Source organism: Drosophila yakuba, chromosome 2R (assembly GCF_016746365.2).
Source record: "Drosophila yakuba strain Tai18E2 chromosome 2R, Prin_Dyak_Tai18E2_2.1, whole genome shotgun sequence".
Taxonomy (NCBI): Eukaryota; Metazoa; Arthropoda; class Insecta; order Diptera; family Drosophilidae; genus Drosophila; species Drosophila yakuba.
In genome coordinates this window covers 20,820,558-20,845,946 of record NC_052528.2, presented here as the reverse complement: position 1 = coordinate 20,845,946, position 25,389 = coordinate 20,820,558, and the positions used below count along the sequence as shown (strand labels likewise).

Sequence of the window (25,389 nt, the reverse complement as noted above, 5' to 3'; positions counted from 1 at the left end):
AATTAGCACTTTACTTGACCATTCAAGCTCGGGTAGATGTACTATATATATGTATGTATACGAAGGCGGCGCACGTTTTTTCAACGCAATGCCTTCAGAAACGAATCAGTCACTTGCTGGGAGAGGGAGAGGCACGACGAAGTAAATCACCGCGTGTTTTTTTCTAATCGCTGCAACTGGCTGCTGCAATCACTATTCGCTAGTCGAAATGTCTGTGACCCAGACGAAACAAATCAAGTTCTACAACCCATCGAGTTCCGCTAGCTCCGACAGGTAACGAATGACTTTTTAATGCCGCATTAATTCATGCACGGCCAAAAGTAAAGTGTGAAAATCCAACAAAAGTCATTAGAATGTGATACACACTCACACATACCCGCGCACATACATATCTATAGAGCATGTGCTCCAAGCCATTCATCGTACGTACGTACGTACTTACATGTGTGCGTCGTGGGGCCTCTAAACACGCAATATAAATAAATGCTGGGAAAATGGCATAGGGCCTGCGTTCGCAAACACCACTACATTTGCAAACGCATAACATGTGATAAACTCAATTTCGATATAGTCGCCGGTTGCATCGGATCGGAAGAGAGAGTGAGAGAGAATGCGAAGCGAACCCCCTGCGAGAACAGTTACAAGCTAGAGATGGGCACGTGAGCAAGTCTCTTTGCCAAAAGAATATTCTTACTGTAGAAAGATTTTCAATTTACTTTAGAGCGATATGTGCAATAATAAAAAACTATATGTGTATAAGCATATATGTGAAATATTTTATGACTATGCACCTAATATATAAGCATCGTGTTTTCTCTAACAAATTAAATATCCTACGCTTAACAAAAGTGAATTAGATATATAGTTGTTATGAAAATGGGATTCAAATGAAATCACCTTTGACCAAGTCGTGTCACGCCTAACCTCACGTCCAACTCGCCCGCCTCTAGGCCAAGGCAGGCGACAACAACAATGCGGAGACGACGCCAGCAGAGGAAACCGCAGCGCAACGCAGCGCAGCTTTTTAACCTTAGCTGCCTTAACACTTTTTCTTGTCATTCAATCCCCAAACGCCGCTCACCTCGCATTTCTCGCTACACCTTCGCCTTAATTTTTTGTTTCTGTTAGTTATCGAATAAATATTGGCCACAACGCAAAAGGTGAATCGCTGCTAACGAAATAAAAGCTCTAAATCACATGTGATCCACGCCGGCGGCGATTCGCGTGAGCGTTTTGTGAGTGAGTGACCCATTTTGGCTTGGCATCGCCGGTTGCTGTGTTCTTGCCGCCTCCACATCCAAGTTCTCACGCCCACGCCGACGGATTGAGTGATTCAAAATCGCTGGCGGATCGGGATCGGGCTAAAAATGAGCAGCATCACGTTTTTGTGCAGCAAGTCGGCCCACAACAACAACAACAACATTAATTGTAGCAACAACGATGTGCCCAAGGGATCAAAAGCGAATTCGGCATTTGCAGCCGCATCCGCCGGTTTACTAACCATCGCAACACACCAGAAGCAACAGCTACATCAGCAACCACATCAGCAGCAGCAGCAACAACAGCAACAGCATCATCAGCAGTCAAAGGTTAAGGCTATAGCAGCCAAAACCAATGGTCACATGTAATTCATTGCATTTTCCCCATTTTTTAACGTACAAACCAATCGAAGTCCCATTTTACATACAAACGTACACATATGTATATTCATTTGTGCATGGGCATCTGTGTGTGTGTGAGTGTGCTGAGTGCTTTTTGTTGTTTCTGTTGTCATTTACCGCCATTCTAATTGTTTTGGTGCTGCGCTTGTTTGTCCAGTACTTCGTTTTGCGACGTCTCTTTCTGTTCTCAGTGTTTAATTAACGCTTGCTGTGTTTAACATTGTTTATTGAGTCTGCGGTGCGGCAAGTAACAACAAATGGTGAAAAGACGATAGCGTCAGCAAAGTGCGCTCTCGATTCTCCAACATGGCAGCGATCACAACAACGCACATGAGCCACGTCTATCGGTTGCGTTTTGCCATTTCCAGTTCTCTTTGCCTCCCTGTGCTCCCCATATCCTGCATTTCCCTCGCCCCAGGAAACTCCCGTTTGCCGTCCTTGTCCCACCCACCGCCTGGAATGCATAACCTGTTGGTTCCTTTTTCGGGAAGAGTACAGCACACGTGGCAAGCGCTCATCTCGCTCTCTTCTTGTTGGTGTGCAAAAACTATAAATATGCTGAGGAATCTCGTCTGTGGCGTCACCAGATTGTTGGCCCAACACTGAGAGAAAAATAAAGTACTGTGAATAAATATGTATTTAAGGGTCTCCTTTGTTTTTAACAATTTTGATTCTCCCAAATTTACATAACAACGCGAGTAACGTAAAATTATTTAAATATATTTCTAACTGTTTTTATTTTATGAAAAATATTATCTTGAGATTGTGACATAAATGTTTGCATTTGAACAAAGTAATTTGTTATGACCTTAGCGCCTCAGTTTTTTCGCTCTGTGTGGTGAATTTCATTTTGGCACGCTAATGAAGAGCAGAAGATACAGAGAAAGGCGGAAAGAATGAGTGCAACGAACGCGCCTACGCAGCATTCAATAAATGGATCCGTCTAGCGTTGCTTTGTTTGCCTGCCCCAGTGTTCCTATTATTGAATTCTACCCAGAAATGTATATTGAGTGTATTTGCATGTATTTGGCCCTAGTTATTGTCTGTCTGCATTGTTTTAACGGCCAAATATGGCCGGAAAAACCATTTGTTAACGTAAGGTCACGTCAGCAATCTGAAACGCACATGGCAGAAATACCCAAACGTCATAATAGCTAGGGCACATTTATTAAAGTAGTGTGTCAATAACCTGTTAAACATTTTGTACAAACATTTCTTTTGATTTTCCAACAATAATTGATAATTTACTTACACATTAACCTACTTGATTAAGTGCCATACAGTACATATATATATTTAATTCGTTAAGTTCCCATCATGATTATGTCGTATTTCATGCCAAATCAGACATTTTGCCATATCGAATTACTGCAATACTTTCTTTATACCCACGCGGTTTATTAAGTGAGCTGTAATTGAAACGTATTGACTGATCTCAATGATTGCCATATAAGAAATAGCCTAATAATATGAAACGATGTTATCTTCTATCACATTCAATTAAGGCCTCAACTAACTTGGCTATTAATAGAACATATTGAACAGTAGATTAATTTTGCGTCGGCGATATGCCTGGTTTCTTGCGTTTGTGTGGGTGTAAATACATGTGGAGATGGGGGCTGTTGAAGTAGAGTAGGTCAGTGCGTATACTGCATCCTTGAACTTACAGCTTTAAGCTTGCATTGCAACAGTATAGCTAGTATAGCAATTTCACTAACAAGTTCAGTAATCTACTCTTCCGTACATGTAAAAATATATGAAATTATGCAATTAATCAGTGCTAGGTGATAAAAATGTTATCTCATGGCTAATCACTGAATTCCAATTATTTTACTTGTCGCTAACGTCATCGTTAAATGGTAGAATGGTGGGAGTGTAGAACCTGATAATCGCCAACTAATCTGTGTGTGTGTACTATTTGCAGCGATGACCGTTCGGATGTCACTGAGCAACTCTACGTGGATCCATATGCCGACCTGGGCAATGGCCTGGCGGGGGATCTCAACTGCTGCCCGGCCTCGCCCACCACAGTGCCTGCTAAAGCATCGTTGGAGTCGCCTCTGAAACGTTCCGGTAGGAGACAGCGAACCACATCCATTGGCAACCAGACCACCACCGCGAATCCGTCCGAATGCATTATACGCGCAAATAATCGCACCATCTACACGGCCGGACGTCCGCCGTGGTATAATTGTGCTGGGCAACAGGTGGAGCCCTTCGTTATAGGTATACATACATCACTACCCAAAAACCAAATCTTACCATCTTCTAATGTGCTCAATATCCATCAGGAATCTGCGGCGGTAGTGCCTCTGGCAAGACCACAGTGGCTGAGAAAATCATCGAGAGCCTAGACGTTCCCTGGGTAACACTGCTATCCATGGACTGTTTCTACAAGGTTGGAGGATATTGGTTTAGTTGAAGAAATACAATAACTAAATTGATTATGGATATCCTGTAGATCCTTAATGAGAAACAGCATGAGCAGGCCCTGATCAACGAATATAACTTCGATCACCCGGATGCCTTCGACATCGAGCTGCTGCTGGACGTGCTCACCAAGCTGAAGGAGGGCCGCAAGGTGGAAGTTCCTGTCTACAATTTTGTGACACATGGCCGTGAGAGTCAAACGAAAACCATGTACGGGGCTAATGTGATCATCTTCGAGGGTATTCTTACCTTCCATAGTCCTGAAGTACTTAAATTGCTAGATATGAAGATCTTTGTGGACACAGATCCCGATATTCGTCTGGCCAGGCGTTTAAAAAGGTATGTGCTGGTTCTCGGCTGTGCCTACCTTGATTAAAAGCACATGTTCAATTTTAGGGACATCTCACAGCGCGGACGTGACCTAAAGGGCGTGCTGAAGCAATACCTAAATATGGTTAAGCCCTCCTATTGCAATTACATAGCTCCAACCATGGCCCACGCAGATATCATTGTACCCCGTGGAGGTGACAACAAGGTGGCCATCCATCTCATTGTTCAGCACGTGCACACACAGCTTCAGCTGGTATGAATTGCCTATTCATCGCCGTTGCCCTATTTCATTTCTCTCTCCATCTTTTAGCGCGGATTTAAGCTGCGCGAAACTCTGGCCAACTCCTACAAGGACCAGCCAATGCCACATTCTCTGCACTTGCTGCATCCCACGCCCCAGATTAAGGGCCTGCACACGTTCATCCGTTGCCGAAATACGTCCCGCGATGAGTTCATCTTTTACTCAAAGCGCCTGATACGGCTAGTCATTGAATATGCGCTAAGTCTATTTCCTTTTAAGATAACTACAGTAGAGACTCCACAAGGTGTTCTTTACGAGGGCAAGCGTATGGAATCGCGCAAAATATGCGGCGTCTCAATTCTCCGAGCTGGTGAAACCATGGAGCAAGCCGTTTGTGATGTGTGCAAGGACATTCGTATCGGAAAGATCCTCATCCAGACCAATCTGAAGACCGGCGAGCCGGAGCTTTACTACCTGAGGCTGCCTAAAGACATAAAAGACTACAAGGTGATACTAATGGATGCCACCGTGGCCACAGGAGCAGCGGCCATGATGGCCATTCGGGTGCTGCTGGATCACGATGTACCCGAGGAAAACATTATCCTGGCCTCGCTTTTGATGGCTGAGATCGGTGTGCACTCCATTGCCTATGCCTTCCCAAAGGTGAGATTGACATTAACTTTCAGAAGGGGGCTTTTAACATTGAGCTCTCTTTTATGTAGGTGAAAATTGTTACTTCCGCTCTGGATCCGGAGATTAATAGTAAGTTTTATGTTATACCCGGCATTGGTAACTTTGGCGATCGCTATTTTGGCACGGAACCCTCTGATGAGTACTAAGGAGATCAGGGCCAATCCATACCTATGTGGAACCATCAAGTTTCTAATGTATCTTAGGCTAAGTTCAAAACGTTACTTAAATTATGAATTTGGAACAAGATGTTTTATTGAAGTTGTTATAAGAGTCGAACGACAAGCTGTATCAGGAAAGCCAGACTTCCCACCACAAGAGCAATTCCCAAGTAGCGTTGGATTAGTTTTTCCCGGCTCCTGGTCTGCACCTGAATGTTTGGTACCTCCTTCTTAATTGCACATCTCGTCCAATCGCGTTCATCATCTAAAATTTCTCCCACCATGCTGAACTTGCTAGCGCTGGTAATACGCACATGTACACGAGTACCAAGAAGATTATCCCGCATGGGTAGCAGTACCTGCTCGTAGCTTTTGTTGTGGCCCACGTAATGGAGCTTGTCGTGCGAAACTTCTGTGACCAAGACGGTGTATACTTCGCCCACTCTTTCCGCATAGGGTTCATAGCTGTAGAAGAGATCTGTGAGCCGTTTAGTTCGCTTTTTCACAAGGTTTGCGGGGATGCGCTCCATCTTAGCAGCTGGCGTGCCCGGACGAGGGAAGAACTGATTGATGAATAGACTGGGGAAACGATACTTGGCGCATAGGGTCATCGTCTCCTCGAAATCCTCTTCTGTCTCTGTTGGGAAACCGCAGATAATATCCGTGGCAATAGTTACACCGGGAACACGTTCCCTTAAGAAATCCACGACATGTTCAAAATCCTGCCGACAGTACTCTCGTTTCATCTCGCCCAGCACTGAGTCACTACCACTCTGCAAAAATATATAATTGTCAAGCGAATTGTCCACATTTTATATTGAATTAGATCCTTACCTGGACAGGAACATGTAAAAAGGCGTATACTCTAGGGTGCTGGAGCACCTTGGCCACTTCCTCGAGATGCTCCAGAATATAGGGTGGATTGGTCATGCCCACACGCAGCATGCAGTGCTCGGGGATTACTTCCACAAGCTGCCAGAGCAATTCCGGCAGAGAGCTTCCTATATCCCGACCATAAGCTCCTGTATCCTCGGAAGTAAGCCAGATCTCGCAGCAGCCTTCAGCAAACGATTGGCGGGCACGCTCTACAACCTCCTCTGGGGGGTAGCTGGCCAAATCCCCGCGGGCGTGCTTAGTCTTGCAGTAGGTACATTGATTAAGGCACCCAGAGTTGATGGATATAATCTCGATTAACCGATTCTTGCGGACTTTTGGTAATGAGAGTGGTGCTCCAGCCACCCGCCGGCCATGGACCTTCTTTTTGTTCTGCAACAGCTGGACACTGTTACCCTTTAGGGTCTCTTCAACGACCTCCACCACTCGGTCGATCTGCTGGACACCGATTACAGAAAGACCGTTCAAGTAGTCCGATTTTGGTGCTCCCTGGGGGACGCAACCGGCGACCACGACATGCTTTCCATTTCGCATGCCCGACTCAATCTCGTTGCGAAACGTGTCCTCCGAAGGATTCTTCACCGTGCAGCTATTAAGTAGCCACAGATCCGCCTCCTCTTTGCCACTTAGTTTGTACCCGTAAGCAGCCAGCTGCCCGGCCATGTACTCCGAGTCCGAATTGTTGTGGGCACAGCCCCATGTTTTCACAAAAACTTTTTGTGTGCCGGGTATAACACTTGCGTGAATCGTGGGCTTCGGTTTGTCCTCCTCCTCTTGAGATTCAAGTCGAATTTGGGTTCTTCTCTTGGCGCGCACCGTAACGTTCTTTTTGTTTTCGTATCGCTCTCGCGGCTTTACATCATCGACGGATATTAGATCCTCGATGTCATCCACATCGTTGCCTGGCAGATCCTGTCCAAGGTGGTACATTGTATTTCCGACTCCTGGTTCAAGTTTTTATGCCAAGACACATGTGCCGCACTTCCAGCTGTTTACATTGAGATTTCTTCTTCTTTACTTTGACAGTGTTGTAAAGTGCGTATGGGTAGGGTACCGATAAACGGCTCGATAACTGGGTCGACTTTAAGTTCTAGTCACCCTACACTATAAGCATCCGAATCAAGTTTGCCACTTAAACGATACAATTAACAATTTATTCAACGCCAGTTTTCATTTAATGTTGTTAGATTGCACTAGAACTGTTGTTGGTACGAACAGCTGTGGATATAAATTTTCATAATTTTAATAAAAAAGATTTTGTTAGCTTAAAATTATGATAATTTAACAAGTGGTTATACCACGATGACAGGTTTAATTCAATAATTTATAATTAGAAATATTAAATTATTATTAACTTTATTAAGAGCTCCTCCTGTTGCATTACCAAAGCATAATTACCATAATTACACACCCACAATGACGAACTGAGTGTTGTTTCAATATGCCCGAACTTTTGCGGCTTATGCACCCTACCGTGTAGACACACAGTTATCAGTACGCTATCAGCGGGAATATTCTACTCTGCTCCAGACCGCCAGCCCAGCAGCTTGTAAACGCACAATCCGTCGCTAGCCATGATTACGATTAAATGTAAAGACACCAATCTGGATCCGCTTCCAATTAAAGTAAGTTCATGGCCCGTTCAAAAATGAAGCACCCCATATTTTGTTCAATACCAAACTGTAAATAACCCACAGATTGGTATTATTGGCGGTTCGGGACTTGACGACCCAGATATCCTGGAAAATCGGCATGAACGTGTGGTCGAGACGCCCTATGGAGAACCTTCTGATGCTCTGATTGAAGGCGAGATTAATGGAGTGCAATGCGTACTCCTGGCGCGTCATGGACGAAAGCACGACATCATGCCCTCCAATGTTAACTACCGGGCCAACATCTGGGCCCTTCGCGATGTGGGCTGCACCCACTTAATTGTCTCTACAGCATGTGGATCCTTGCGCGAGGAAATCAAGCCGGGCAACCTAGTTGTTCCACATGACTTTATCGACAGGACTACTAAACGCCTTCAGACCTTCTACGATGGCAAGGAACGAAGTCCACGTGGTGTTTGCCACTTGCCCATGTTTCCGGCATTCAGCGAACGCACACGCAACATTCTGCTGGAGGCGGCCAAGGAGCTGGAGATTCCCGCCCACGATAAGGCCACCATTGTGACAATTGAGGGTCCGCGCTTCTCCTCTCGCTCCGAGAGCCACATGTTCCGTCAGTGGGGAGGGGACCTCATAAACATGACCACGTGTCCGGAGGTGGTGCTAGCCAAGGAGGCAGGCCTACTCTACGGGTCGGTGGCCATTGCCACGGATTACGACTGCTGGCGCATGGGATGCGAGGGTGTCAACGTGCAGGATGTCCTCCGCACTTTTGCCGAGAACGTGATCAAGGTAAAGAAGATCCTGGTCAACGCTGTTGGTCGAATTGCCAAGGAGGACTGGTCGGAGGACATACTAAATGCCAAGGTAAGTGACCGCATATACATATGTTCATATCTATAAACTTAGTGTATGCGTTTCTTCCATAGCAATGCGTTTGCAACAACACAATGTCTGGAGCCATGTGACGATTTATAAAACTCTGCCACGAAATAACGGAAGAGACGCTGATTCGCCGCAAGATCTATGTGCCACCGCTTTATCATCAGTTCCACAAAAAGCGTGGACCCAGAGTCCATTCCATATCGATTACGTACGAATTAGATCCGAAGGACAAAAGGCATTCGGTAAAAACTCCATTGAAATGTGAAACTGTAACGTCCGCGTCAGCGTCGCAGTAAATATATACATATGTGTGTAACTAAAAACATTTTCGTAATCAAATGCAATCTATTCCTAAACAAACGCGCGAACGTCTTCTGAATAATGGGACACTTAAAAGTTCACATTTATATTATTACATAGAGTTGCGTCTTTAAAATTAAAATTGGAATTCGATTGCGCTGTCTTTACGGACACTTCCGCTCGACTTGGCTCTTGCCGGCCTCCTCGTACTCCTGCGACGATATCCACATCTGCTGGAAAGTACCTATGCTGGCTAGGATAGAGCCGCCAATCCAGGCCCCGAATCTTCGCTCCACGGTGCCATTGGCAGAAATCATTTTTAGGCGCGTATTTGATGGAGCACGCAGCTGGAGATCGCGATTTAGGCGCTCCGGAAAGCCTTGCAGAAGAGTATTGCCACCTAAAAGCAAAATATAAAGGTATAAGTGGGCTATAAGTCTATAGACCTAGGGAAAATTCCTACCAGTGACGACAACTGAGCCAAAAAGTGACAGCCGCACATCCGCATCACACATTCCCACGCTGGTGGACGCCAATTGGCCAGCCCCCAGCATCGCGTTGTCAAAGAGACTCTCGGCTATCTTGAATCGCTCAGAACCAAAGTCCTGGTGATAACCATTAGGAAACTCATAGTGCACCGTGGGAATCTGGGCAGCCACCCGTTCGTCAAATGGATTCTCTAGGACTTGCAACACATTCATCTGGAAGTCCTGCATCATAAGCTGCAACATGTAGTTCTGCCACGACTGAGTCAGGTTCTCTGGCAGTTTGCGCAGCGTAAACCGTCCGTTGTCGCGCTCCTTTACGACGTCCTTGGAGGCAATCTTGTATACAGGCGACAGATCAATACCGTGCTTCTCCAGATGCTGGCGACACTGTCGTGAAAGAAAGTCTCCACCCAGGGGTGACTTAACCACCGCCTGGGACAGCACATAGCCCTCATGGACGGGTACGGCTGAAGTGTGGGTGGCTCCGCTATCGACAACCAAAGCGGTGGCCCGCCCGCTGGAGAAGGCAGCCAAGACTGCGTTTTTCACCAGAAAGAAGGCTGGAACATTGTACTTTTCGAACATAAGCTCGGTCAGCTTCTCGCGGTTGTTGCGCACATTCCACGATGCTTCGGAAAAGAGCACGGGGTGGTATTCCGGCTCCGACTGAATGACATTGGCATAGGCGTAATCAATCACCTTCTCAAACAGGTCCCAGTTGTCGATCATACCGTCTTTCATATAGGTCTGCACTTCCATATTGGAACGGGGAACGGTCACGTAGTTGGTGTCCACATAGAACTTGCGCTGGTCGGCATCTAGAGGAGGGGTTTGCCGGTTTTTTTTAACGGGTTATAAGGCAAATGTAGAAACTCACTATTTGGCGTGGCATTGTTGTCTGTTTTGGTCTCCGGATCGAGATTGGTCTCTGGAGCGGCTCCAATTCCCACAACCGAGGGTATCTCCGCCTTGGGCGAATCCTCCTGTGCGTAGCCCACTCGCAAGGAGTGATGTCCGGGGTCGAAGACCAGGGCGCCGATCTCGTCGCCGCCATATAGCATGGTGCCGCCACTCATTTTGGGGCGTTCCGAACACTTTTCCGCACGTTGTATTCAAGAAATTCGCGAAAATATTTCAGTCTGTGTATATTTTGCGGCTTTTTTCACGACGCTTCTTCCTCGCTGGTGATGGTCTGACAATGTATCGATTGTTGAAGCAAAATATCGAATATTCTGCCTATCGATTTCGCCTGTATGGTATCGTTTGTTGTTATCAAACAACTTTCATCTCTCTTAGTTTACAATACTACTTGAAACTCGAATAAATGACGAATTAATTAATTACGGAAATAACAACACCTCCTCCATTACCGTTATGTGGTAACTTGGAACATACAGACGAAATTGATCGTGTTGGTACGGAATTGTTTTATAGAACTTTAAAGCGACCCACTCTTGCAAATATTAAAATGAGTACCGACAGCGCCGAGGAATCGGTGACCAATTCCAATGTTCCGCATATGGAGATCAACATATCAAACACCAACATCAGTGGGCAGATCGTTTTAAATGACGTGCTGCTTATGGAGATGATCTGTCGGTATCCCTTCCTCATTATTCCGGAGGTGGAGCCCCAACTGGACGTAGACTACAACACCTGGGGATGGGATCAGCTGGCTAACTCCTTTAACCAAAAGTACGAGGGCGTTGAGCTGAGTGCTCCGTTCTCCGTAAGTGACCTACGGCTGCGGTGGTTGAAACTGCGTCCGCTGATCAGTGCCTTGGCTAGTGCCACAGGGCAAATCCCTGATCCCCTGTGGCGGGTGATGAACAACGTGCAGAACCGCATGCAAGCGGAGAAGCCCCCGGATGTGCCGAAAACGAAGTGCCAGGAGTTTCTGCTTAGTCAATTGACCTTCCTGAAATCTCTTTCGCAATCGGAACGCCGGCGTTTAGAAGTGGAGGTCCTCGACCTCATCCTAGAACAGGAGCGCCTAGAAAAAGCCACTCAAGAGCTAGGTCCTAAGGAGCTGGAGACAGCACAGAGTGAATACGACGAGTTTCTCAAAGCAATACGGGTTAAAGAGCTTCCAGCCGACACTTTAATCCGTTCGACGATTGATGGATTTCGCATTAGCCCTCACTCAAACCCTAGTATAATAAATGCCAATAAAAGGAGTGTGGGAAGTAGCAGGACAATCAGCGATAATGGTATTAGCAATGGATCAAATGATGTCGAAATCAAAACAGAAAAACCGGACGAACCTGAAAATAAGGATGCAAACAAATTTGACAAGCGACCGACTGAAACACCCCGCTACGTTCCACTTAAAAGCGCCAAATATTACATTAAAAGTTGTCGGATCCGGGTGAAACGAGTGGATTTTGAAGATCTTTTACCTTTAGTCAGAATCCGGCGCTCCAGAAGGCCTACGCTAAGAACATGACTTTCTTTCGTATAAAATGCACATAAGTTTATTAAAAAATACATTACTATAAATTACAACTTAAAACTATTGTATAATCCAAATCGCATTTTATATTTCGCTTGCTTTGCATTCTCGATGAACTAATAACTAAACAAACAAGGAGCGGGAAGTTGGTAGCTGGAGAACCTAGAGAACTGGAGAGCGGGTTAGCTAGGGCAGGAGGACTACAGAAGTTTGCTCATTGCCTAGGATCCGCCTGGCTCTTTCGATGCTTTTCGGTAATCAGTTATCCGTTACACTACACAATCGTCAACAGTCACTAAAGAACGCAATTCAACAGGTCTATAAATACAGTCGTTGGTTGAAAGCGCAGCACTTAACAAGAAACAAACAATTTGGGTGTAAATCTAACAAACGGTGATAGCTGCTGATCCTTTCTCAAAACAGTTGGTCCGCCAGGTTCCCAATGAACGTGGCCAGGTTCATGGATGAGCCCTCCTTGAATTTCAGTCCAATCGTCTTGCCGTAGGCTTGTATAAAAATGGCGCGCACAGCATTCAGGCGTTGCTTTCGTCTGCAATTGTACAACGAAATTATGTCACAGCTATCTAGCTAACTAAGGATTAGGCTTAAACTTACAAGTTTATGCATTGCTTGCTGGCCATAGTGCTGCCGCCTACGTCTTTGGAGGAACCGTTTGCGAAACCGTGCGTTGAGCTGCCGTTACTGATGCTGCTTCCACTTCCGCTTCCACTGCCACTCGATGCTGTATTGATGCTGCAGTGGTAACCATTGCCGCCATTGTACAGAGGAATGTTTGAGGAGCCGCCACCATCCGCTGCCTGTTGCGCCACAAACCGCATCATGTAGCTGCCGTTCATCATGGAGTCAATTGAACCCGTATCGGTAACCACCTGCCAGCTGCCATTGGAAGATGTAGACTCCTGTCTTTGCCGCGCATTTGATCCAGGCACTGAAATGGGGCTGGTTCTAGATCTAAAAAAGGTTGAGCTAAAGTTAGTGAGGTTTCTTGTTTTAGTCAAGGCAGTACAACCTCTTCGGATTGGGCGATCTGCTGGTCAGTGGATTGACTTGCGCTGGCGTCGTGGCATAGAAGTTATCTGTTATGGACATATCACAGTTGGAACAGTTTGAGTAGCTGTCATTGCTATCTTGATCGAAGGAAAGGATGTAGTCTCTGCAATTTAATGTAAATTAACTTATAAACGTTTGTTCAATGACTCTACTTGGCTATACTTACTCCTTGAGCGGTTCATCGTCGCAGCCGTCGGATTTAATTACTATAACACTACTGCCGCTGCTGCTGGATGTCTTAGTGCGCTTACGGTGCTCCACAATGCTGAACTCCTCGTCCGTTATAAACTTGAGCACGTGGAAGCAGAAGAACATGATGTCTTCGCCTCGTTTCAGGCGATCGGGCAGTTGATGGCCAAACAGGTACCAGTCGTAGGCCAGTGTGAAATACGCCATTTGCATGGCGTTCAGTGACTGATGGATGAGCCCATCTGCCCACAAAGACAGCCTGACCAAGGACACAAACAGTGGAGTGCGATCCCAACCGCTGATGCAGTGAATCAGAAGGCCGGAGCTCTCCTCTTGCACGTATTTTAGTGTGGCTCTCAAATAGTTTTGGGTAATGGCCACCAGATCCCAATCCCGGTACTCCGACCACGCCACATCGATATCCGCAGCGGGTCCCATGTTGGGAATGTTGATATTCGCATCGTTAAAAGTTTGCTTCCAGTTGTAGTGCAGGTTGCGCGCCATGTAGTTATTGTCCCGGAACTTTTTGAAGAACTCACAGCCCGGATACGGCAGGGATAGAAGATTAAAGCTCTTATAGTGCTTGTTGGGATCCGCTTTCTCTGACGAGGAAACGCTAAAGGAAAGAGGTTGGTGATCAGTTGGTGTTTTGAACTCAGTATGTTACAGTGTACTCACGCCATGAAGTATTTGATCTTGCGGTTTTCGACCATGAGGTCCACAATGGTTGAAACATTGAGCGTATGTAGCAGCTGGATGTCGCTCTTAATGACTTCGTCGTAGCTGAACTGCGACTGCGCCTGGTCGTGCATGTGGGTGATAAGCGACTCGTCCGTGGAGTCCGCATCGTTTTCCTCTCCGATTGGCGCGGTGTAATTGCCGCCACTCAGGCAGTCGTAGGCATAGTCCACCACCTTCCGACCGTAGGTTTCTGGCATAACGGATAGCGTGGCAGAGCGGCATATGTACTTTCCGCGATACATGATCACGGGCACGGCGAATCTTTGACGGCATCTCGCGTACTTGGCCATCGTTACCAATTCCCGCATTCGCTGGATATCGTACTGATCCTCGTATATTGTATTTTGGGATTGCTGTTGCGATGGCTGTTGTTGCTGCTGGAGAGGATGTGGCTGCTGGGAGGGATATTGCGTGTGGAGGGGATGCGTCTGCTGCGAGGGATATTGCTGCTGGAGCGGATGCTGTTGTTGCGTCTGCAGGGGATTGGCAAAGGTCACAAAAGCTTGGATGCCCACACCCTCGCTTCCGGTGCTTCCTGCACTGCTGTTCAGAGGCGTGGCGGTAGCGGTTGTTCCCGAGGAGCCTCCACCTCCCAAGCCACTACCAACTTGCCCGAATAGTCCATTTCCCGGTACCAGCGTCTTGGCCATGTGCCCGTGCTCACATTCTGGTATGAGTATTCGGCCAGGATATCGCGGACTGAGCAATCCGTTCGTATTATCCAGCTCTATTAGGCTGTAGTCGAGCTTAAACAGGAATTCGCATTTCTTGGAGATCTCGTACTCCTAAAAGAGAAGGATATTTATAATATAATATAACTAATAACTGAAGGACTGTCAAATATTGTAACATGTTAAGTTGCATAGCCCCACATATTAAAGACTGAAGTAGTTCATGCCATTAAGATGCTGATCCGTATACGAATGACTACTAAGGTCACATTCACTTTGGATAACCATTAAGTATTTGACGGGCAGTGTGAAAATTCAATGGTTTGCATAAATCAGCGATGCCGGCTACGCTTCTTAATGGACAGAGAGATTAGAACGCAGAGTGCAACTGGTTTTCCATGCATTTTCAATGTGTGTATACGTAGTATACTATATAGACATTCCTAACCCGAGTTCAATGGAACTTGGACGCTCCCAGGGTAGGAGAACTGGAATCTGGATCGTTCGACTTCGACTGGTTACTATCTGTCGCTCAAGGGTTAAAAGAGATAAGCTAGGAGGGGTAATGGCCAAGTTACAACACCAATTAGCCATTTAGATATAATATAATCATTTCATAAAAAATAAAATAATTCGTAATTTAGTTTCTTGTTATAATTGTAAAACTGATTTACTCTGTGTGCTAATCAAGAAGAATTCTAAAGGTTGTTTGGGCGACTTGCTAAAAATAGAAGGAAAGGCGAGCAAGGGGGCGGTGGCGACGAATGGTGGGCGTGGCCCCCAGCCAGCTGTCCCAGACCAGCAACTGCGACTAGATAAAAGCACAATAATAATACAGCAACAACAAAAAACGACTCGTGCAAACACAAACACCTTGGGAAAACAGGTTTTTAGCTCACAGAGAGAAATGTGCAAACAAATGGCGAAGAGAAAAACAAAAAATTATAAAAAGACAAAGACCGTAGCTGCGCAAAAATTGGCAACAACAAAAGCGAAGCAGCGAGCAAAACAAACCCGATGAAAACTTAGTGGGGCGTATGTGTGTGTGTGTGGGTTGAAAACTACTGCACACAAGTGCGCAGTACGAAGCGAACGAGCAAAACAACTAAAACGCAATTACAATTACCAGCAAAACGCCGACAAGAAAAAAAACGAATTGCTGTTTAAGGTGCTTTTATTGTATTTTTAGCATTTGTTAGATTGCGCAAGCAAACATTTATTATAAAATAAAACGAATTGTCAATATCAATACAAAACTACCATCGCTTTTTAGTTAATTGCTTGTTGTCCTTTTGCTTCCAGTTTAATCTAGTATTTGGCTTACAATGTTGCCAATTCAACTATTTTAAATCTAATGCGTTAAAAAAAAAAATTTCAATGTACTTCTCGTTATATTACCATATATTGTAAATCCAACTTAATACCAAAATATGAAAATACATTTTTAATTATAGCCTAAAAAGTTGAGTATTTTTCCTGAAAGACGAGCAATCGTTTGCCAAACTTGCAAGTGAAGAGGATTCAATCAAAGCTTAAAATGCCAAGCCGAGTTTTAAAGCAAATTAGCTACTTTTGCAGTTTCATGCAGCTACTTTCGGCAGCACTTTTTGACAGATGATGGGAGTGGGAGCAAGCGAGGTGATGAGTGTGAGAGAGATGGGGCTGCCAGAAAGAAAATACAAGCCCCATCGATGACCGATGCGCGAGTGTGAGTGAGCTGCAAGTCAACGAAGCTGCCGTTACAAAGCAGTCAAGTCACACATGCACACATGTACATGTATGTTTGTGTGCATTGAACTGCTTGCCCACTGCTTCTGTTGCCGTTGTTTCGTTGCTTTTACTGCCGCTGTCGTTTTTTCATTGTAAGCGAGCAAGTGCAACTGTAAGTGCAGCAGCGCTGCTTGAAAAACTGAGCGCCTGTTCCAAAGGCGCTGTAAAACTTAAAAACAACAAACAGACGCTCGCTCGTGTAGTTACAGCGCGGAAAATAGTTTGCGAGCGTGGTGATCATTAGGACCCATCATCATCATCATCATGTTTATCGGGGCTTTCATCATCGGCTGACCCAAATAGTGAAATTCAAACCGAAGGAAGGCTGGCTCGAAACCCAAGCTCGCCTCACAAACCCGGATTTTAAAGACTCTGCCGATGCTGGGCCACCAGAAATGCAGCAGAAGCTGCAGAGTGCGACACACTTTTCTTCGGTCTCTCAAAAAGAAAACATGGAACCGAACGGCAAATAAAGCAGAAAAGCTTACAAAAGTACAAAAAAAAAACCAAAAGAAAGAAAGAAGAAAAAAACTGAACAACAGCGGCAAGAAACCAGCACAGCTGAAAAATAATCGTAATCGCACTCGTGTGCAATCGAACCGAGAAAACCACCAACCGAACCGAACCAACTCGACCAAGCACAGGGAATCAGCAAAAGAAAAGAGTGGAGAGGTCGTCCATTCAGTACAGTACGACTTCTTTAACTCCGACTTTCACGCCAAACTTATCTCCACTGAAAGTAGGTTTAAGCAGCCAAGTGGGCACTAAACTTAAGTATTGCTAATATTACAAACACATCTACTAAACTTCCACTGCTATTATAACTATTATGTTCCTGCCATGTTGTTATGTTTACTGTACCAGTTGAGGCTTGAGCTCCTGCTCTGCCTCTTGTCTTGTTGTTTTTTACGATTTTTTTTGTTGCCGAATAACAAGCTGAAAAACTGAAGGAGGAGGCCTCGGTGCAAGCCACACGTTGCATATTCATCAATCCGCCGGCGACAGGGAAATGGCTTTTCTTGAATGAATTATTGAGTGGACGAACTAAGGCTTTAAACTGGGGCCACTGACCACACCCAAAATGACTGCTCGACCGGCAGAGTTCCGCCTTTGATACTCGTTGTTCTTGTTTACATGATTTATGCTTGCGCTTTAAAATGTGCAGCGTGTTGTTTTCGTCGGCGTTCAAAGACCCCCGATATGAAAACAAGTTGCGCCCACGTTTCAAACTCTGAGTAAGTTTTTGGATCGGGTTCCAGGAATAAAGGAACTGGATGCGCAGTACAGTTCTGTTGCGTATATTATTATTATTAGTTGGGAGCTTTTTATTCATTTCCAAACAATTAAACATATTTACACTTTGTGTCGTATGCGTATAAGCAAGTCCTTTCTTTTCCATCATAAAGCAACGAAATACAAGGCATTGTTTGCATTGTTCATTGTAAAATATAATGCTTTAAGGTTTATTACGAGTAACAAATGATTACCTCTGTACCTTGACAGCATTGCAAATACTATGCTAAAACATTTAACCACAAATATGCATGTTTCTTTGCATTTTTTTTTTTAAATAATTTCAGCTACTATTTACGGTAACGACTAGCATTTCTTTTAATTTATGCAACATCATCCACATCGATTGGGGATATTAAATAACTTTTAATATGCAAATTGCAAAAATGCAGAGTGCATAAATATCACCATGGCTAAAACACTCGACAGTGTGTGTGGGACAACTTTCGAAAGGCATTGAAACCGCTTTGTGGATGATATGCAACTGAGATGTATCCAATGGAGGTCTGAGGCACGTTTGAGTCGAAAGTTTTTTGTCGCCATTGAAAGCTAAATGATTTTTGCTTGCCAAACAAACGCATGTAAGCACTTCAAACACTTTGCAATGGCAATAATTGAGCGCGGTAAGTGGGCGTTACGGATACAAGTAATGAATATGAGCAGGGGTGTTTCACAAATCTATTTATCAAATGCTTAATTTATTCGCCAGCCAGTCAGGAAGAGATTTTCACCGCCCACACTCGTTCCCACAAACAGAATTGAGTTCCGCAAGCCGCCGATCGCTTTTCTCGTTCTGGTTTCCCATCAGACAATTCACTGTGATGTAAAAAGAAGGTCATCGGAATAATCGATTCAGTTTGGCAATGCCAACATGGGCTAGCAGAAAAGGAAATAAAGTTCTATGACATCGCAATATAATACTAATAATAATCATATATTAAGTCATACAATTAAACACAACTTGGTTATGTGCGATACATTTTTCCCAGTGCCTTAGTGCAACACTAACGCAAATGAAAATCAATAAGCAGAATAACATTTCTGCGCTCCTGTTGGCCATTTGCAATCGAGCACACAACATAATAATTCGTTTGCTTTCGGCCCCGACATCCCCTATTATTTTTGCTTTGGGCATAACCACATAACCAAACGAAAGCCGATCCCCCCACATCCAACAGAAGGTATCCGAATCCGAATCTGAATCCGAACTCCCTGCAAATAGTTGAGTGAAGCGGCATTGCCATTTCGCACATTATCGATTTTATCTGTCAGCGAACAGGCGAGCATGAATATAAAGTTGGTGGCTAAAAAATCGGCAGCATCCGAAAGCACACGTAGCTGGAAAATTGAAGGAGTAGTAGCAGCGAACATCGGCGATGGCGATGGCGAATTGTGCCCTTCTTCTAATCATGCTTGCATGGTGGCTCCGGATGCTAGGCAGTTAGTCCGGAATGCGCGAGGAGTTCCGCAGCAGGGTGCTTCGACATTACTGCACTTTGGAATGCCGTTGCAACATCCATTCACACATATGTATGTATGTATCTGGAAGCATTGGAACCCTTTTATCAGACTGGCCCTTAATCAAATCGAACTCGCCGGCTCTCTCCATTGCGGACATGCGCCCGGAAAGCTGCTGCTGCATCCCCGATAAGAGCTGGAAGCGCAGCTGCTCGCATTACTACAGCTGCGGGGATGCGGAGATGCACTTCCCCTCCAGACCACTAGACACTCCTTCCGCCTTCCCCCTCAACCCACTCAGCCCCTCACAGGGGGCTGTTCAATGTTGGCGCTACATCCACTCCTGCGTTCCTGGCACAAGTGTCTGTGGTGCGACCCACGCATCTTGCAGCAACAGCTGGCCATCGAACACACTTGCACACAAACACTGCGACGAAGGGGGCGGCGCGGGTAGGCGCATCCAAACGCGTGGGAGCAAAGTTCAACGTGCAACAGGCTGTCATAAAAGGGTGTAGGGCGCCAAGTCGCCAGTGCACAGTGGCACAAACTTGGCAAAAAATAATAGGTTAATATGCTAACAGAGATTGTTTATGTATACCAACAAATAAGCACAAACAATTTAAATTATTTAAATTAGGAGATACAATTTGTTTGACACGCTTTTTAATCTAACATATATTTGAAAAATCAAACGCTTGTTTGAACAATGTTAAATCATTCATTTGACTGGCATTTATATTTCCTCCCAATTGACACAAATGAAAACAATCATTGACCCACAATTCATGGCAGTTCTCATTATCCCGCTCCACACACTGAGGTCATCCAATAATTATTTTTGCCATGCTTGACGAGCTTTCATAATGTATACATAAATTAAAAATCAATCACCAAAAACGCGTTAGCCTTGTCAATTTCAATGTAGTTTTAATATATTTTTTAACGTTAGATATATTGATAAATTTAAGGAGCAGCGAATTATTGTTTATTATAACATAATACTCGTACCATTGATTGATAAGAGAGCATAAATATAACTATTCTGTCGTATTTCAAAATGAATAATGCCAGCTCCCATACTTAAATGGGATTTTATATTTAACCCATTTTGGGCGAACTTATCCCACAGTGCAGAACTTTGGTTGCAGTTGTTGCGCTGGAAGGCGTCGCACTTCCGCTCTTGCGGCGATTCCTGCGCGCCTGTGCCGCATTTTCCAAAGCGCCCACACAAATGACGCCGCACGGCTTGCAGCGCAGCTGCATCCGTTTCCGGGGGCGGTGGTGGGAAGCTGTCGTTGGCGGGGGCGTGGCCACGGCACAGACTGCTGCCAACGAAAGCAGGCGACCAGGAGCGTCCAGAAGGGTCAAAGGGTCTATGCTCCACGCTCATCGTATGCCATAGGGTGGCTTCACTGTTCCTGGAACTGGTTGCAACCCCCAAAACCGAGTGCAATCTCCGCACTGGAAGCGAGCTGCAGACTGGAAGGCGCCAGGCGGGATACACATTAATGCGGAGGAGTAGCTGCCATCCAGGTCCCTGCAGCTCCTGGGACCAGAGCAGTGTTCCAGCAGGCGCCAAAGGCAGCGCTCGCTACGCGGCCGTTTTTGGTCCAATTGGTTTGGCTTAAGCCGATTGTTGCCAAAAAAAAAAAAAGAAAGAAACTGCACAGATATCAGCTAGCCTTTGCTAGCCATCCGAACAATACAAAAGTACATTTTTCCATATTCCATTGTATTGCAAAATTATTTCACCCTTCTTTGCGTTTTCAGCAGGTGAAATTTTTGCACAACATTTTTGATTGACAACGAAAGCAGCAACAAAAACAACAACAGGTGGGTTCTAACAATGTGCGAATAAATAAATAACATATATGTACAATGAAAAACAGCCAAGACGGCCAAAACACACACGACGCTTGGCAAAAATATTTATGAAAGTGATATATACATGTATTTATGAAGCAAAAGCCTTCCTGCTATTTTTGGCATTTTTTGCTTGGCTGGGATTGACTGTTTGGCGCCCACACGAGCAGACAAATGAAAATGGTATACCCCACCCACCCACGCAGATACTAAATACAAATGCAAAACCCAATACACACTCGCATTTGCATCTGCAACAGATTTCAATGCCAGGTCATAAAAATAAATCAGTTTGTACAAGCAAACTGATGTGCCAAAATGATGTGTAACTCGCTGAAAACAAAAGTGATATAATGATCAGCACATTGCTAATAGATGATCATCAACGGAGCCTTTGGATATGGCACAAAAAATGTGTAAAATTAAACGATAAGACAAAGTAGACAAAACTCGACAGCTCTCTAATATCTTCATAAATGTCTTTATGTTGTAGAAATCATAAATAATACAAATTGAATAAACAATGTAGATTACTTTGCCAGTTGAGCCAGTTACTTTGCCAGTTGTATATAAGTTAAGAATGTAATCTATTTGATCTATAAATCAGGACTATTTTCAATTATTTACTTTTTCGACTACCATTCCTTTTTCAGTACCTAAGTCAGACTAAAACAATTGAGAATGGCCGAGTATAGACCATCAACTTCGTGGCCCCATCGCATGATGAGCTTCCAGTGCCGACAGGCGGATCTAAACCGCCTGGTGATGAACTATCTGGTTACAGGTGAGACTCACTAGTATGCTTTCTGCCTAGCTGATGTACAAAAACTATCATTTAGAGGGCTATCAGGAGGCCGCCAAGCGTTTCATGACCGAGGCGGCGGTGAAGCCGGGTCCTCACATGGACACCATTGGCGATCGCTTGAGGATTCAGGATGCCGTCCGGGTGGGCCAGGTGAAGTACGCTATGGATCTGGCCACACGGATCTATCCACGCCTCTTCGAGACCGACAACTATGTGTTCTTTCACATGCAACAGTTGCGTCTGATTGAGATGATCAGGGATCAGAAGATGGAAAAGGCCTTGAAGTTCGCCCAGAGCAAGGCAGCGGGATTTTCCAAGGTCGATCCAAGGCACTACCACGAAGTGGAGCGCACCATGGGTCTGCTGGCCTTCGATCGGCCGGAATACAGTCCCTACGGGGAGCTAATGTATTACTCCTATCGCCAAAAGGTGGCCGGTGAAATAAATGCAGCCATGTTGCGCTGCCACGAGGGTGAGAGTAAGAGCAAAGAGGAGCAGCCAATGGAGCCAAGAATGATGTTCCTCATCAAGCTGATCCTTTGGGCCCAGGCCAAGCTGGATCGCGAGGGATGCACCAACTTTCACAAACTTGATCTTGCCCATGCGGATTTCGAGGAGGAGTTCCGCCGCAGTTTCCAGGGTTTCTAAGTCCATAGGCATGCAATAATTGTCCAACGATCGGTCGGCGTCTACTGCGAAACTTTTTAAATGTACGTTGTTTTTTTTTTTTTTTTAAGCAAATCTACATATATAAATGTAATTTTGTTGGTGGTAAACCAGCATAAATAGGTGTAATTTTTTTGAATGGATGTTGAATATTAAATATTTCCATGTCTTGATGTAAATTGGAAGAAGCGTAGTATTATTTTTCTGGCTCCTCTGGTAATCATCATCTTTTAATGAATATACTTTTGATTGAATTATGTTAAATATTATTGACGAATTGGTAATATATTTTAGATACAGTCACGCTTTAGCTGCAATTTAAATGCCCGCGAATCAAAGTAAATACTTTAATTGTATATTTTTAACCTTTTTTTTCTTTTTGTTTTTTTTATTTTTTTTTTTGCAATTTTGCCTCGTACATTTGTATACTATATGAGGTGGTTGAATTTCTTGGCATACATTCTCTGGAAGCTTTAAACCATATCGCCGACCTACGTCATTTGTTTAAGTATGGTGCCTTTAGCTGGGGCGCCTAATCTAATCGGTGTGGCTAAACTTAACCCTGAACCCCGAGGAGACAGGGAAATAAACAAGTGAGAGAGAATCGCACACATAATTCACCCTTTGCACCCCATCAAAAATGCAATGCTTTGTATCAAGGGGCAGTAGCGGCAGCAGCAGCAGCTTTTTGTTTGTGCCTTTGAAAAGCAAGCAGATAAGGAATATGAATAGGAAAATACTTGTGGAAAATCAAATCGAAGGTTGGCGCCCTGCTTGGTGATAAGACCCCGGCTATGGTTTGATAAAAACACACGTTTACTACAAAGTATTAGCCCTTTTGGCGATTGCAGCTGAACAAACCCATGTAAGATCGCTGCGGAAACGTGAGTTACGTGCCAAGTTTCCACTTGGCTTTCCTCGCTCTCACACCAAGTAGCCTGGCTCTGGGATTTGGCTAAAATATATTCACCAGCACTGGCATGCAAATGAGCAGCGCTGTTGTCAAGTTGCCATTACAATTGTTATTCTGGGTTATTGCCGGTTAAGCGGGCGATAAGACGGCATTACATACTAGGCTATTAAAAGGGGTGCGTGACATTCGAAGGGGGTAAATGGGTGAAAGGGGATGAGCTGAATGCAAAAGACAATAGTCTAGTTAGAGTGCGTGTCGCGGCAAGAAAATGCACGTTTATGCGTGTTTCAGGGGCGGGCCTAAAAAGGCCATTAGGCTTTCAATTACCGCTTAGTGCAGCTTAGTGGGATATTGAGTTTCAATGGCAATTCGAGAACAAAAGCTATTAGGAAAGTTTTCCGGTTTTGAAAAACCTGCTTACCCGGGATTTCCTAATTAAATTAAAGTTTGATTTAATAACCAGACTGAATGCAACTCGGTGAGGAACTTTGAAACAAAAACTTAATATACATAATTCTTAAACATTTATTGGAAAATTATATTGTAAAAAGGAAAAGGCGAAAAAGAATTTACAACACCTGCTTATGAAGCCACATAATGTATCTTAAAGCAAGATAATTCGAAAATACCGGTTATTGTTCCTATTATTAAAAATAGATATTTTGTATTAATGATTGGTGATCGAATAGGTAAATAGAACCCAAGGCGATAGAATACCAAATTGGAAAAGCTATCCCATGATTAGTAGTGTTCATGGCGAAAACGAGCCATTAAGTCCATCGAACGACATGTTTTAGCGCCTATTGATTGCCATGAAAGTGCGATTTTCATCGCAGGAAGCTTAATGGCGGCCATTTTGAGTGGCTGAGTATTTTTGGGGCGCGGCAGAAAGAAGACGGCGAGGAAGAGGAGCGCAAGGAAGGGAAGAGAATAAGAGCAATAGGAGGACAGGACATTATGACGTGTCCTCCGCAAAGGCGCCACGCACACTTGCACGCCAAGCAATTCGTGTGTGTGTGTGTCTGTTTTGCGGCGACAGCACGTGCACGTGCGCCTAAATGTATGTCACACCCACACTTACTGACACATGCACATGTACCGTTAACTTACCGCCGTTCCTTCCTCAAATGCCGCCGCCTCGAAGGACTTTTTTTCGAAAGTTTCCAATAGATCGTGTAGGTGCTGCTGCGTTACGTTGACCATGTGGTTTGATGTTAGGCTGCACATTTTTGCGGCGATGCATTTACCGTTCGATTCCTTTTTATCCTCTTAATTACACACACACACGACACTGGCAAAAGCACAAACACTCACACAAACACACGTTTAATCTCGCAAAAAGACGCCGAATATGAACAATATTTCCCGTGACTTTTCTTTTCTCTCGTATTGTATTTTATCTGCTGCGTATTTTAGTTGCGTTTATCGCTTCTACGCCGTTTACACGTTTCGTTTTTCGCGTTTGTTTGCTTTGCTTGGCTTTTTACGCCCTAGATGACGGCGACGTCATCAAATTTTTACGGCCGCAAACGCAATTTAATTTTTCGCCCCTGCGCTTACGGTTAGTGCTACAATTGTAGTTGTCGTCGTTGCGTTCGCAATTCGTTTGTAATAAAATGTGCTATTGTGATATTTCCTATTCGCAACGGAGGAAAGCGACAAACGTCAAACAGCCGCGACTAAAAAAACAACATGAAAAGGTAGAGGTGGAGAAACATCGATGACCATCGATGCTTATTCGATTAGCAAAAGTTTTCTTTTATCGTTTGGTACTTGCGAGTGATGGGCCAGCATTCTTGACTCAAAC

General features: G+C 44.6%; 7 protein-coding genes across 10 annotated transcripts; 4 read left to right on the top strand and 3 right to left on the bottom strand.

The window, feature by feature from the left end:
* The first annotated feature begins 99 nt into the window (after window positions 1-99).
* LOC6531653 (uridine-cytidine kinase-like 1) lies at window positions 100-5,596 on the top strand. Of its 3 annotated transcripts, XM_015195969.3 has the most exons (8): window positions 122-273; window positions 1,129-1,624; window positions 3,586-3,887; window positions 3,953-4,059; window positions 4,123-4,430; window positions 4,488-4,674; window positions 4,732-5,325; window positions 5,385-5,596. In XM_015195969.3, exons 2-8 carry the CDS (start codon window positions 1,368-1,370, stop codon window positions 5,499-5,501), a joined length of 1,872 nt encoding a protein of 623 aa, XP_015051455.1. In that variant the 5' UTR covers window positions 122-273; window positions 1,129-1,367; the 3' UTR covers window positions 5,502-5,596. The 3 variants fall into 3 exon arrangements, with proteins under 3 accessions (XP_015051456.1, XP_015051455.1, XP_002092450.1); XM_015195970.3 differs by lacking the exon at window positions 1,129-1,624 and having other exon boundaries at window positions 100-273; XM_002092414.4 differs by lacking the exon at window positions 122-273 and having other exon boundaries at window positions 987-1,624.
* On the bottom strand, window positions 5,583-7,430 carry LOC6531652 (threonylcarbamoyladenosine tRNA methylthiotransferase). The gene is made up of 2 exons (XM_002092413.4): window positions 6,348-7,430; window positions 5,583-6,286 (listed from the first exon to the last, which is right to left on the bottom strand). Exons 1-2 carry the CDS (start codon window positions 7,335-7,337, stop codon window positions 5,618-5,620), a joined length of 1,659 nt encoding a protein of 552 aa, XP_002092449.1. The 5' UTR covers window positions 7,338-7,430; the 3' UTR covers window positions 5,583-5,617.
* Window positions 7,431-7,849: 419 nt separating this feature from the next.
* Window positions 7,850-9,262, top strand: LOC6531651 (S-methyl-5'-thioadenosine phosphorylase). The gene is made up of 3 exons (XM_002092412.4): window positions 7,850-8,032; window positions 8,105-8,884; window positions 8,947-9,262. The coding sequence occupies exons 1-3, from the start codon at window positions 7,982-7,984 to the stop codon at window positions 8,983-8,985; spliced, it is 870 nt and encodes a 289-aa protein (XP_002092448.3). The 5' UTR covers window positions 7,850-7,981; the 3' UTR covers window positions 8,986-9,262.
* A 10-nt stretch (window positions 9,263-9,272) lies between these two features.
* LOC6531650 (actin-like protein 6B) lies at window positions 9,273-10,884 on the bottom strand. The gene is made up of 3 exons (XM_002092411.3): window positions 10,568-10,884; window positions 9,666-10,508; window positions 9,273-9,602 (listed from the first exon to the last, which is right to left on the bottom strand). The coding sequence occupies exons 1-3, from the start codon at window positions 10,764-10,766 to the stop codon at window positions 9,367-9,369; spliced, it is 1,278 nt and encodes a 425-aa protein (XP_002092447.1). The 5' UTR covers window positions 10,767-10,884; the 3' UTR covers window positions 9,273-9,366.
* Window positions 10,885-10,969: 85 nt separating this feature from the next.
* On the top strand, window positions 10,970-12,213 carry LOC6531649. Its single transcript, XM_002092410.4, has one exon. The coding sequence runs from the start codon at window positions 11,159-11,161 to the stop codon at window positions 12,134-12,136; it is 978 nt and encodes a 325-aa protein (XP_002092446.1). The 5' UTR covers window positions 10,970-11,158; the 3' UTR covers window positions 12,137-12,213.
* LOC6531647 (myotubularin-related protein 14) lies at window positions 12,149-25,278 on the bottom strand. The gene is made up of 6 exons (XM_002092408.4): window positions 24,693-25,278; window positions 14,081-14,928; window positions 13,380-14,018; window positions 13,173-13,316; window positions 12,758-13,114; window positions 12,149-12,692 (listed from the first exon to the last, which is right to left on the bottom strand). The coding sequence occupies exons 1-6, from the start codon at window positions 24,807-24,809 to the stop codon at window positions 12,557-12,559; spliced, it is 2,241 nt and encodes a 746-aa protein (XP_002092444.1). The 5' UTR covers window positions 24,810-25,278; the 3' UTR covers window positions 12,149-12,556.
* On the top strand, window positions 20,879-22,854 carry LOC6531648 (glucose-induced degradation protein 8 homolog). 2 transcript variants are annotated; one of them, XM_015195968.2, is made up of 4 exons: window positions 20,879-21,045; window positions 21,106-21,168; window positions 21,852-21,982; window positions 22,038-22,854. In XM_015195968.2, exons 3-4 carry the CDS (start codon window positions 21,880-21,882, stop codon window positions 22,649-22,651), a joined length of 717 nt encoding a protein of 238 aa, XP_015051454.1. In that variant the 5' UTR covers window positions 20,879-21,045; window positions 21,106-21,168; window positions 21,852-21,879; the 3' UTR covers window positions 22,652-22,854. The 2 variants fall into 2 exon arrangements, with proteins under 2 accessions (XP_015051454.1, XP_015051453.1); XM_015195967.2 differs by having other exon boundaries at window positions 20,881-21,045; window positions 21,109-21,168.
* Window positions 25,279-25,389: the final 111 nt, after the last annotated feature.

Coding starts and splice junctions, on each gene's coding strand:
- LOC6531652 (XM_002092413.4), bottom strand. CDS start 7,337: ATGTACCACCTTGGACAGGATCTGCCAGGCAACGATGTGGATGACATC. Junction 6,287..6,347: donor TTTTACATGTTCCTGTCCAG/GTAAGGATCTAA, acceptor ATATTTTTGCAG/AGTGGTAGTGACTCAGTGCT.
- LOC6531649 (XM_002092410.4), top strand. CDS start 11,159: ATGAGTACCGACAGCGCCGAGGAATCGGTGACCAATTCCAATGTTCCG.
- LOC6531650 (XM_002092411.3), bottom strand. CDS start 10,766: ATGAGTGGCGGCACCATGCTATATGGCGGCGACGAGATCGGCGCCCTG. Junction 10,509..10,567: donor CAACAATGCCACGCCAAATA/GTGAGTTTCTAC, acceptor CCCCTCCTCTAG/ATGCCGACCAGCGCAAGTTC. Junction 9,603..9,665: donor TGGCTCAGTTGTCGTCACTG/GTAGGAATTTTC, acceptor TTTTGCTTTTAG/GTGGCAATACTCTTCTGCAA.
- LOC6531647 (XM_002092408.4), bottom strand. CDS start 24,809: ATGTGCAGCCTAACATCAAACCACATGGTCAACGTAACGCAGCAGCAC. Junction 14,019..14,080: donor AAGATCAAATACTTCATGGC/GTGAGTACACTG, acceptor TCTTTCCTTTAG/CGTTTCCTCGTCAGAGAAAG. Junction 13,317..13,379: donor GACGATGAACCGCTCAAGGA/GTAAGTATAGCC, acceptor ATTAAATTGCAG/AGACTACATCCTTTCCTTCG.
- LOC6531653 (XM_015195969.3), top strand. CDS start 1,368: ATGAGCAGCATCACGTTTTTGTGCAGCAAGTCGGCCCACAACAACAAC. Junction 1,625..3,585: donor GCCAAAACCAATGGTCACAT/GTAATTCATTGC, acceptor TACTATTTGCAG/CGATGACCGTTCGGATGTCA. Junction 4,675..4,731: donor TGCACACACAGCTTCAGCTG/GTATGAATTGCC, acceptor TCCATCTTTTAG/CGCGGATTTAAGCTGCGCGA.
- LOC6531651 (XM_002092412.4), top strand. CDS start 7,982: ATGATTACGATTAAATGTAAAGACACCAATCTGGATCCGCTTCCAATT. Junction 8,033..8,104: donor TGGATCCGCTTCCAATTAAA/GTAAGTTCATGG, acceptor AATAACCCACAG/ATTGGTATTATTGGCGGTTC. Junction 8,885..8,946: donor AGGACATACTAAATGCCAAG/GTAAGTGACCGC, acceptor TTTCTTCCATAG/CAATGCGTTTGCAACAACAC.
- LOC6531648 (XM_015195968.2), top strand. CDS start 21,880: ATGGCCGAGTATAGACCATCAACTTCGTGGCCCCATCGCATGATGAGC. Junction 21,983..22,037: donor GATGAACTATCTGGTTACAG/GTGAGACTCACT, acceptor ACTATCATTTAG/AGGGCTATCAGGAGGCCGCC.